The 12,351-nt window shown below is 38.1% G+C and overlaps 1 protein-coding gene and 1 non-coding gene across 2 annotated transcripts in view; both read left to right on the top strand.

Annotated features, from left to right (window-relative positions):
- The window catches only part of KPNA3 (karyopherin subunit alpha 3), a 91,259-nt gene extending 81,115 nt beyond the window's left edge, over positions 1–10,144 (top strand). The window contains exons 12-17 of the mRNA XM_051832277.3: positions 385–513; positions 3,408–3,512; positions 3,612–3,683; positions 3,830–3,992; positions 6,491–6,585; positions 7,585–10,144. Coding sequence (XP_051688237.1) covers positions 385–513; positions 3,408–3,512; positions 3,612–3,683; positions 3,830–3,992; positions 6,491–6,585; positions 7,585–7,683 — 663 coding nt within the window. The 3' untranslated portion in view covers positions 7,684–10,144. The remainder of the gene's footprint in view (positions 1–384; positions 514–3,407; positions 3,513–3,611; positions 3,684–3,829; positions 3,993–6,490; positions 6,586–7,584) is intronic.
- LOC127487265 (U6 spliceosomal RNA) lies at positions 5,265–5,371 on the top strand. The gene has a single exon (XR_007913940.1). It is a non-coding gene; the product is annotated as a U6 spliceosomal RNA (small nuclear RNA).
- Positions 10,145–12,351: the final 2,207 nt, after the last annotated feature.

Below are 12,351 nucleotides of genomic sequence, written 5' to 3'. Positions count from 1 at the left end.
TTCTGATAATTCTGATAGCTGCTACTGCCCTACTTCTGCTAAAGTGACTGCAGCTCTTCTTTTAACATCTTTTTGTGGTGCCAATTTAGTAATAGGTAAAAATTGCTGTTTAAAAATAAATATTTGGTTTTTATTTTAATTCCCCTCTTTTTAAATTTTTTGCAAGAATTTTCACATAGTTTCTCCATAAAGTTCCATTTTTTTCTTGTGGGATTGCTGTTTAAAATTCACAGCTGCTCAGTCTGCTTGATGCCTAGTCTGAGAATGAAGAAAGTGTTCATCGTTTACCCTTTGCGTTTTTACATTTTCTCAGAATTATGAAACACATTGACTCAGTTTCATCATAAACAAACAAACTTAGAGAACATTTTATCCCCACTCTAGACGGCAGCACTCAGAGCAGTTGGCAATATAGTGACCGGCACTGATGAGCAGACGCAGGTTGTTCTCAATTGTGATGTCCTGTCACACTTCCCAAATCTCTTATCACATCCGAAAGAGAAAATAAATAAGGTAAGACATGTAATGTCCTCATCATTATATTTCTTGTTTTTTGCTCACCTCGTTTTTAACTGTCCCCTTGTTTCTTTGATATTCATTTGACTAATTTTCTTCAAAACCACTGTAATTAAGATGAGAATTGTTTTAAATGCCATCTGTAATTGTTTCTTTGAACTTTTTTAAAATTTATTTGAGAGGTACGGTTTTTTGAACTTCAAATTTTTCCTCTAAGAGGTTCCCGGATTATCACAGAATAAAAAGTATTTTTAGATCAATTTTTTAATTAAAAAAATATTTATTGAGAATCAGTGATAAAGGGAGCACTTCCATCCCCTGATTGACTCCCCAGATGCCTTCTGAGGCTGAGGCTGAGCTGGGCTGAGCTGAAGCCAGGAGCTGGGAACTCAACCCAGGGCTCCCCCGTGGGTGGCAGGAACTCATTTACTTGAGCCACCACTCTTGCCTCCCAGCATGTATATTAGCAGGAAGCTGGAGTCAGAAGCTGGAGCTGCGTATTGAGACTCATATAGGACGCAGGTGTCTTAACTGATGTGTTAAGTGCTAGGCTTTATATTTAAATAGATTAAATGCTGTAGACACAGCATTAAATTGGTAGCCCTAGGTGAGCGAGCATAGAAAATCTGCCACTGAAATGAATGGTATCCATTCTTTTTTTTTTTTTTTTTTTAAGATTTATTTACTTATTTATTTGAAAGTCAGAGTTTACAGAGAGAAAAAGAGAGAGAGGTCTTCCATCCGATGGTTTGCTCCCCAAGTTGGCCTCAATGGCCAGAGCTGTGCTGATCCGAAGCCAGCACCCAGGAGCCAGGAGCTTCTTCCAGGTCTCCCATGTGGGTGCAGGGGCCCAAGGACTTTGGCCATCTTCTGCTGCTTTTCCAGGCCATCGCAGAGAGCTGGTTTGGAAGTGGAGCAGCCGAGTCCAGAACCGGCGCCCATATGGGATGCCAGCGCTTCAGGCCAGGGCGTTAACCTGCTGCGCCACAGCACCGGCCCAATGGTATCCATTCTTAAAGAGAATTTAATCTCCCTATAAAATTGAGATCTAAAGTGGAGATCCTAAATTCAAAGGTCATAAGAAAGTTACTTTTTAAGATTTCAAACTTTATATATAAATCTATTGTTAATTTTGTAATACTTAATTCTTTTTATGTGTGGCTTTCTTCACATAGCATATTTTCAGAATCATTCATTTTGTAGCATGTGTCAGAACTTCATTCCTTTCTTTTTATTTATTTATTTATTTGAGTGGTAGAGATAGAGAGAAGGAGAGACAGAGAGAAAATTCTTCCATCCACTGTTTCACTCCCCATGTGGCCACAATGGCTGGAATGGGCCAATCCGGAGTGAGGAGCTTCGCCCCGGTCTCTCACGTGGGTGCAGGGGTGCAAGCACTTGGACCATCCATCCTCTACTGCTTTCCCAGGCCATTAGCAGAGAATTGGCTCAGAAGAGGAGCAGCCAGGACACTAACTGGCACCCATATGGGATGCCAGCATTGAAGGCGGAGGCTTAGCCTACTACTGATCCATGGTGCTGGCCCCAATGTAGTTTTGTTTTTTTGGTTTTTTTTTTTTTTTGACAGGCAGAGTGGACAGTGAGAGAGAGAGACAGAGAGAAAGGTCTTCCTTTGCCATCGGTTCACCTTCCAATGGCCGCCGCGGCCAGCGCGCTGCGGCCGGTGCATCGTGCTGATCCGAAGCAGGAGCCAGGTGCTTCTCCTGGTCTCCCATGCAGGTGCAGGGCCCAAGGACTTGGGCCATCCTCCACTGCACTCCTGGGCCACAGCAGAGAGCTGACCTGGAAGAGGGGCAACCGGGACAGAATCCGGCGCGCCGACCTGGACTAGAACCTGGTGTGCCGGCGCCGCAAGGCGGAGGATTAGCCTAGTGAGCCACGGCGCCAGCCCCCAATGTAGTTTTATCTGCCTAAATTGCTGCCATTCCCCAAACAAAGCAGAATTGATCATTTCTTCCTCTGTTTCATAATTAAATATTAATTATCTAATAATTAAAATAGTTGCTTGACTATATTTTGACGGCTAGATTTTTAATGAAAAGAAGGTTGTCAAAAATCATTTATAGATACAGTTGTTCCAGTGAAGATGATGAAACCAGAAACTTTGAGACTCTAGGCCAATTATTTTTTACTATAGAATTTTCCACAATATAAGGTGATTGTTATAGCTGAGTGTATCCATAATTGGAAACAGCTAAGAAATGAGGAAGCCAGATAGAAGTAAGTAGAGAGAGGTTTTGTTCTGTGATACAGTATGTCCTTAAATGAAAGTATCATAGGGGGAAAGGAATAAGTATGTATGAGATGCCTACTTGACTAATGGTAACTAATATTATAATACACCTATCTGTGGCTTGCAAGTCCTTTACGATTTGAATATTTGTATTCTATAAATACATCTTAGACTAGTTAGATGCTTAGTTTCTGTAGAATAGTTGAATTAGTATTTCTTGTGACTAAATGTTTGTAAAGCAAAGCAGCTTTATTTAACATAGTATTCAGAAATTCAATCTTATGTTTATTTCTGTCTTTCAGAGGGAGCTAATACAAAGAAATATAAGCTCCATAGAGATTTTTATGTTTTGTTTTCTCCTATATCATCATTCTCTAGAGAAATGCCTGGTGGCTAGTGGACTTACATATTATTGAATGATTAAGACCAGATATACGAGACCCAAATATTATAGATGGAAGTTTGCTTGTAACTCGCTTAAAATGAGAAGCTTTATGTAACCTAATCCTTTTTAGATGCAGTCTCTTTAACATGGGCAGCTTTGTTACTGTGTATGTAAGATATCTTAAAATAAAAATATAAAAGCATTAAAGATATGATTTCTCTCATTAAAGTGACCTGTATTTTATTCAATTAGGAAGCAGTATGGTTCCTTTCCAACATAACAGCAGGCAACCAGCAACAAGTTCAAGCTGTAATAGATGCTGGATTAATCCCTATGATTATTCATCAGCTTGCTAAGGTCAGTTATATCATGAGTTCCTTCGTGTTTGCTTTGCTGTTACAACCAAGGCTTTTTGGACAAAGAATTCATTTTATGATTTCTTTTTTCAACCTTCAGGGGGACTTTGGAACACAAAAAGAAGCTGCTTGGGCAATTAGCAACTTAACAATAAGTGGCAGAAAAGATCAAGTGAGTTTGACAAAACTCTCATTTTAATAGTGGAAAATATACTATTATGATGTTTAGGAGTTGCAAATTGTTTTTAAGCTCTGTCCTGTGGCCTTTTTGGGGGCAAGGTAATTATGTAAATAAAAATGCTTCTCTTCTGTTGCTAGGTTGAGTACCTTGTACAGCAGAACGTAATACCACCTTTCTGCAACTTACTGTCAGTAAAAGATTCTCAAGTTGTCCAGGTGGTTCTAGATGGTCTCAAAAACATCCTCATCATGGCTGGTGATGAAGCAAGCACAATAGCTGAAATAATAGAAGAATGTGGAGGTAAGAGTGGATTGATTGAAGACAAATCCTTAAGCACTAGAATTCTGAAATATTAGTTCCTTTAAGGTCAATTGATTAGAAAGAAAATTATTAGCATACAGTGTTGTTAAATGACTGAAGTATATTTCTCTTCTCTACTATTAGGATTCTAAGAAGATTTTCCAAAACACATTAGTCCATACTTTGTAAACATTGGTTGTGAAGGTCACTTTTCTAGAGATTGACATTGCTTTTTAATAGACACTATTACTCCTTTTTTTTTTTTTTTTTAAGATGTATTTATTTGAAAGGTAGCATTTGGGGCAGGGTAGTGGGAGGGTGAGTAGAGAGAGAGATTGTCCATCTGCTAGGCAATCTGAAGCCAGGAGCTTCTTCCACATGGATGCAGGGACACAGTATGTGGGCCATCTTCCACTGCTTTCCCAGGCGCATGAGCAGGGAGCTGGATTGGAAGTGGAGCAGCCAGGACTTGAACTGGTGCCCATATGGGATGCCAACACCACAGTCCCTCACTTAATCCACTATGCCACAGCACCAGCCCCGTCACTAATATTCCTTTTGAAGTCAGTGCATGGTAACAAATTAAAAGGTTTGCTGGGGGCAGTGCTGTGGCGTAGCTGTGAAGCCACAGCCTGCAGTGTTGGCATCCCATATGGATGCCGGTTCTACTTCCAATCCAGCTCTGTGCTATGGCCTGGGAAAGCAGTAGAAGATGGCCCAAGTCCTTGGGCCCCTGCACCTGCTTGGGAGACCCAGAAGAGGCTCCTGGCTTTGGATGGGCGCAGTTCCAGCCATTGTGGCCATTTGGGGAAAGAACCAGAGGATAGAAGACCTCTCTCTCTCTCTCTCTCTCCCCCTCCCTTTCCCTCTCCCTTTCCCTCTCCCTCTCCTCTCTCTGTGTAACTCTTTCAAATAAATAAATCTTTAAAAAAAAAAAAAAAAGAAAATGAAAACAATAAAACAAAAATAAATGTGATAGTAACATTTCTAAAAAAAAAAAAAAAGCTTTGCTAACCACTGCAGTAGATAAAGCTTTGTTTAACCCAGCATTTCTCAAATTCTTTGATAATGAAACAATTTTTTGTTTGTTCTATCATGTAGTTTAATAGGCCCCACTTTGGGAAATACTGTTTCATACTGTTGGAAGAGGTTAATGGTTTCTGAGTCATCTAGATAGTTTGTTTCCATCTTCTCAGTTTAATGGTTTTTAGGTTTGCCACAACTGCCTGATTGAGTTAGTACTACAAAAATTATGTTGAAATTTTAGTGAGAGTGCTCGCTTCGGCAGCACATATACTAAAATTGGAACGATGTAGAGAAGATTAGCAAGAAGTTTTAATGAGAAAGAACTGTGATTTTGAAATACTGTATTATTCTCTGGTGATGAAATACAAAACATTTTTAAAAATCCTATTCTTAAAGGTACCTATTCAATAATGTCATGTTCTGTATTTTACATTTTACTGACTGCTTTGTAGGAATATTCTATCCATTTTTGAACAGAAAACAAATGCATCCTGGAATATTTAGTACAGATAGTGCTCTTTAGAACAGGAAGAAATTATTCCAAGAATGTTAAGTCTTGTCCAAGGTGACAGAAATGTATAGTTAATAGAAGCAAAGTTGAAATCCATTTCTTCTTACATATTAATTCACTGTTTGTTACTGTTTTATGATGTTGCTTCTTTCTGTGAGAATAATAATTAGGATACATTTATTTAGGATTTTATGATATACTTTACATCCATTATCTTTGACAAATATTTTCCCTTTTTTCTGGTTTGTATAATACTATGTAAATGGGGAAAATACAACTATAACCTAGTAAAAAAGACAGTTCAAGGAAGAATACTGCTAAAGTTTTAAATGTATAAACTTCAGCTTCTGATGCATGGAGTTAAGTGTATTGGAAATATATATGAAACCATTCTGTCATTATTGGTCTAAAAATTATTTCCCAAGTTTTATTGTAACTAGGTCATAAGAACCCTATTTACTTTTTTTAAAAAGAAGTTTTTAAAATTTAAAACTCTTTTCTTCTTTTTGTACCAGTTTTTGAGTTTCTAAAATGCTTTTATTTTTTTTTTTTTTTAAGTAATAGCATTCAGAAAGTAAAGAGAAAGACCCAAATTACTTTATGACATAGTATGATGACATTATAGCAGTCTGGAAAGACTTCAGATCTTACTGTCACTAATCTTCCCTATAACCTAAGTCTGTTGACATCTGTGTGCCACACTTTCATCTGTCAAATGGAGGGTTTGAGTTTTTCAGACTGCCTGCCTCAGGGACCAGGGTAACTCAAGAGCTTCTAAGGAAGAAGGAATTAGTGGCGTACTGGTCCCCAACCAGAGAAGCTCAGGTTTTTACCTGTTTTGTTTTTCTAATGACAAACTGTCATCTTTTGTGGGGTATAGGGGTGTCCAGAATTCCTTAGTATTTTCCATGATTAAAATGAGCACAGTTTTGATCATTGTCTCTTTAATTATTTTTATAAGGTTTGGAGAAAATTGAAGTTTTGCAGCAACATGAAAATGAAGACATTTATAAATTAGCATTTGAAATCATAGATCAGTATTTCTCTGGTGATGATGTAAGTATATATTAAAATATGTCTGCATATAAATTTGAACCTCTGTGAATTTAGTTTTCTTTTTATTTAAGGAAACGTAAGTTTTCTTAAATTTATATTCTATGTATATATACTTATGACTTACATTTATACTATATACTATTAAATACTCCAACCAGTAACTTCTTTTAAGTACTTTGAAAGTTCATTTTAAGATAAAATTATAGGCTGGCGCCACCCGGTCGGGGCGCTGGATTCTGTCTCGGCTGCCCCTCTTCCAGTCCAGCTCTCTGCTGTGGCTGGGGAGGGCAGTGGAGGATGGCTCAAGTCCTTGGGCCCTGCACCTGCATGGGAGACCAGGAGAAGCACCTGGCTCCTGGCTCCTGGCTCCGGATCAGTGCGGTGCACCAGCCGCAGCGGCCATTGGAGGGTGAACCAACGGTAAAGGAAGACCTTTCTCTCTGTCTCACTGCCCACTCTGCCTGTCAAAAAAAAAAGATAAAATTATAGAAAGTTCTTCAGGGGTTTTTCTACTTACTACTTTTTGAATTCTTTATTTAGTGGAGGATTAAGCTTGTGATTATAAAGTAAATTGAAAGTATATCTCACAAAAATTAAAAGGAAAATAAGAAAGGAAGGAGAGTGGGAAGTATCATTACATTCTTAAGCCGCATATATGAAATCTGTTCCCTTTATAAATAAATTTTAAAAAGAAGCAATTCTTGTTGCATTTAGAGTCTATTAACTGGGAATAAATAGAGATTATACAAATAATGTATAAATTGGTTAAATAAATCTGCAGAGATACAAGAACTGAAGAAAGAGGCAGTTTTTAAATGTGTGTTCACTTTTGAGTTGTTATGTTTCTTAACAGAATTATTACTGGTTTACCCAAGTATGTTCATGTGGTTAAAGCATTCTTAGAAAATTCATTCCTAGGGGGTAAAAACTCAGTACGGTTTATACAATAATGGTTTGGTATCATAACATAATAAGGGCATTTGTTCTTGCTTTTTATAGATCGATGAAGATCCTAGCCTCATTCCTGAAGCAACACAAGGAGGTACTTACAATTTTGACCCAACAGCCAACCTTCAAACAAAAGAATTTAATTTTTAAGTTCGTTTGAGTGCAGCATCTTTCCCACATCCAATACGAAGCACCACCAGATGGCTACCAAACGATAAGAACAACAGCAGCAAAAGGCTCCAAAAACACAACATGCCTCTTCTTTTGATGCTTCTAAAGCAAGCCATGTCTCAGTCACTTTGCAGTTGCCAAAAGTCACTCTCACATGGACTGTAAATGCATATGCATGATTTCCTAAACTGTTTTAGAATTCTCCTTAACAATCTCAACTACCCTATTTTTCCTTGTTCCCTGGTGCCACATGCTGACAACTGCAGTCTCCAGTTTAGAATATTCCATAGTGGTGGCATGTCAGCTGCCCACTGATACTCCTTTGGAAAATGGTGCGCTGTGGATCAAGACACTTTGGTATGATGCATAATACACGTTGGAAGACTAAAGAGGTGCAGTACATTCTGAGCCTCCATCATTGTCCTCCACAAACATATTTTCATATTCTTTATGTGGAAGAATAGATTTTAAAGTACAAGCCAAATGATTTTCATTGGTGGAACTGACACAAAAAAAGTAACTTAAAAACAAGAAACTTGGTTATTGATTAAACAGCAGATAAGTTTTAAAAAACTGTACTTCATCTACCAGTAATTGATGTCTTTATTATCTGCCTCAGAAGCCAGGGTTGGAGGAAGAACTCTAGATATGGATGATAATGCTTTCGCCATTATACCTAATTTTTGAGAACAGCAAACCCTATTTGACCACTCACTTCAGCCTGTGTGTTCCTGCTGTTTTGAAGTAATCAAATGCTGTGCATGGTATTTTACCTGAGCTGCAACCTGTTACGGACTTGAACTTCTGTTTAAGTTGAAAGCAAGAGTCCCTGACTATAAAGGAAAACAGAAAGCAAAAAACAAAACTGCAAAGTTCTAAAATACCCATTGGTGATGCTTAACAAAACTTGCTTTCAGCTTTCAGGAGTTAATATTTTTGTTTTAATTTGATAATTGGATATGGTTGATTTATATTGGGTTTAAACTGTGGAGCTTTCATGTTTACTGTAATTTAGTCTTAAAATATTTTTTACTTAGTAACCAGTGCTTTTGATAATGTGGTTGGCAACAAACCAGCAACTATTTAGAAGTGTCCTAAAACTTCATTCTTTGAGTATTTGGAATTCAGATCCTTCTGTAAAAGCATCTACACATATTAAAAGATTCAGATGGGGATCTAAGTAGAGGAATAATCTGCAGTTCTTTAACACAAGCCTGATTTGCAGAGATCTTTAAGTAATTCTGCAAAATCTGGTATTACTGTGTAAAGTCATTGCTTTTGGTGAATTGTCTGACCCAGTTATTAATGAAAGACTATGGATTTGAAATTTTTTTAACTAAATAATTTGTGCTGTCACAGAAATGGTTTTGTTGCTCTTGTTTACTGGGTATAATTTCCCATTGCATTGATGTGAAAGGATAGAAAAATCTAACCTAATTCAGTTATCCCATGGGGGTGTATTTACTGTGATGAAGATGAGACAGATGCCATCAGAGCTTTGTGAATCAGCTGGGGTGTTTTCACTGATAAACAACACATAGCGGGTGTGCATTCATTACAAATATATGTATCTGCCAAGGTGGAGCCACTTTAAAGAGTGAGTTTTGTCTTGTATCTAAAGTCGATACAAGCGTATGTTTAAACTGCAAGATTTTTACTTGCTAGAGAATCTGTTTTAATATAGTGGTTTGGCCTCTGATTATTTATAGGTTTTATAAATTTTAGAATCAATTTCTCTTTAAGGTGGCTCAGATTTTTCAACTCTTGTGCACATAAAATTGAGTTGAAGTTCATTGTGCCTTTTTTTCTTTATCCAAATTTTGAGTTAAAGCTTCATATGGTAACTGCATCCTGTTCAGACACGCTCGTCTAAATTTTTGAAACTGCGTGGTGTTCACTAAAAGTAGGAATAACAAAGTCAACACAAATTAAGGTCACAAACTTCGGTGAAACCCTTAAAGTCCAAATCTTCTTGATATTGTGAATTGTACCCCTTCTAGTTTAGTTTCCTCTGGATTCTCCATACTTACCTGACAGTTACCTTTTAAATTTTGCACACACTGAGATTAAAATTGGGCCTCTACTGCGACAATTCCTGTTCTTCTTGTGTTTAAGTGCAAACTAACATTTATTAGTGAACATTAGCATCAAGTAGTGCAGACGTGAGTATGCATTTGCTTGATTCAATTTGTTGTGACCTTACCAGTTTTGAATTGGAATTGCACCATTTCGTAGATAAAGGAAACTAAATATATTGCTGCACTTTTAAGTTTTCAAAACAGTGTTTAAAAAATTGCATTGTTTTTATTTTTTTTAAACTCAGTTAAAAAAAGACTAAAATGTTCTTTCAAAAGAGGCATCTAAATGTGTTCCTAATTTTGTATATGGGCTTAGGTTTTGTAACCAATAAAAAAAAAAGCTGCTATCAAATATGATAAAATACTGAATGTGAAAAACTTATTTCTGAAAATAACTTAATTGTTTAGCTTTGTTTTCTGTATGGTTATATTTAAATTTGGAACTGTTTTTCAAATATCAGCCATAGTGGAAGTGAATCATGAATTTCTCTTTCATTGTATCTTAATATTTCTTTCCCGCTATAACAAACTGGGGTGACCACTGTGATGCTAGATGTGAGAGTATTTGGTGACAAATAAGTACGAAAATCTACATTAATATCTTAAGCTGCTGCAACAAAGTACCACAGACATTGTGGCTTCAATGAAGTTGATTGTCATACAGTGCTAGAGTCTAGAAGTCCACAGTCAAGGTGATGGCTAGGCCAGGTTCTACCTCAGAAGGCTTTTGTGGAGCAGATCCGACCTTCCCTGTGTGTTGGGTGCAGGCAGTCCTTGGCATTCCTTGGCTTGCAGCAGCATCACTCTGAATTTCTGCCTCCGTCATCACATGTCATTCTCCCTGGTTATGTCAGAGTTAAACACTGCAGCTTAGGAAAGGCCATTGGTTTGAGAAGATGTTATGATTGTGACTTTTCATGAAATAAAGAAAAAAAATCAAACCTTATTTAAGATCTTCCAAACCCTTGAAAACATGTAACTATGGAAATTATCAATGGTGATAAGACTGAAATTTTTAACCTGTTAGAAATTTTGGCTGTCAATGAAATAGATTAATTAGAAAAACAGGAGTAGACAAACTTTTCAGTATAGAAATATTTTGACTTTTTTGTAATGTCATGTCAAAGACATCTGTGTGATAGTGCTCACATAATCTTGCCTTCATTTTCTTCCAAAAGGTCATCCTTTTAAAGAGATTAATTACTTAATTATTGTAGGTAAACAACTGACACTCATGAACATCAGTTGCCTTACTCTGATGGTTAATTTTTTTAACCCTAGTTGAGCTGGGGAGTTTTAATTAAATCTATTTGTGGAAAAGGAGTCTAACTTATATATATTAAGCTATGATCCTAAGGCATATAACCCAACGAGTGTTCTGTGTAACCCACCACATTTGTTTGATGTTTAAAAGGAACTTTTATACGAGTGTAGTTGATTAGAAAGCTGAAAAGCAATGGTAGAATGATTCTCCAGAAATACTATATATAGAATATCCAGAGAAGGTGTTTGGGAAGAGGGATGTGGGAAGGAAACCTATTCCTGCTGTTCATTTGCCCATGAAATCCCCGTGATAGCTAACTTTGGTCTAAATCAGGGTTTCTCAAACCCCGCATTACTGACATTTTAGGATAAATAAAAGTTCTTGTTTCGTCCTATGCCTTTGAGGACGGGAGATTTAGCAGCACCCTGGGCCTGCACTCCCTAGGTGTTAGTAGTACCTCTCCCTCCCTCAGTCCAGACAGTCAAATGTCTCCAGGCATTGCCAAGTGTTTGGTAGGCTCAAAACTTCACCTGTTGTGAACTACCAGCCTAAATCAATTCCTGTAGAAAATGCCACTCAAATGAGTCATTTGATCCTCTTTAAGAACAAAAAAAGGCCGGCGCTGCGGCTCAGAGGGCTAATCCTCCGCCTTGCGGCACCGGCACACCGGGTTCTAGTCCTGGTCAGGGCACTGGATTCTGTCCCGGTTGCTCCTTTTCCAGGCCAGCTCTCTGCTGTGGCCAGGGAGTGCAGTGGAGGATGGCCCAAGTGCTTGGGCCCTGCATCCACATGGGAGACTAGGAGGAAGCACCTGGCTCCTGGCTTCAGATCAGTGCAGTGCACCGGCCGCAGTGCGCTGGCCACAGCGGCCATTGGGGGGTAAACCAACGGAAAAGGAAGTACTTTCTCTCTCTCTCTCTCTCTCTCTCTCACACACTTTCCACTCAGCCTGTCAAAAAAAAATAATAAAATAAAACAAAAATTATGTATTTCAAAGGCAGAATTGACAGAGCTTCCAACTGCTGGTTCACTCCCCAGATGGCCACAACAGCTGGGGCTGGGCCAGGCTGAAGCCAGGAGCCAGAACTTCATCTGGGTCTCCCATGAGGGACTCAAGTACTTTGGCCATAATTCTCTGCCTTCCCAGGCACATAAGTAGGAAGCTGGTTTGGAAGCAGAGGAGCCAGGACTCAAAGGCAAGTAGATACAGGACCTAGGATTCCAAGCAACAGTTTCACCTGCTGTACCCACTCCAGTCGTGACTTTTTGTTGTTGTGTGAACAGTCCTAGAATTTCCTCAGATGC

The sequence above is a fragment of the Oryctolagus cuniculus genome, chromosome 9, assembly GCF_051225735.1.
Source record: "Oryctolagus cuniculus isolate XC-2025 breed Fujian yellow rabbit chromosome 9, ASM5122573v1, whole genome shotgun sequence".
Classification (NCBI taxonomy): domain Eukaryota; kingdom Metazoa; phylum Chordata; class Mammalia; order Lagomorpha; family Leporidae; genus Oryctolagus; species Oryctolagus cuniculus.
Note: the sequence above shows the minus strand (reverse complement) of the source record. Positions and strands in the feature narration are given on the sequence as shown.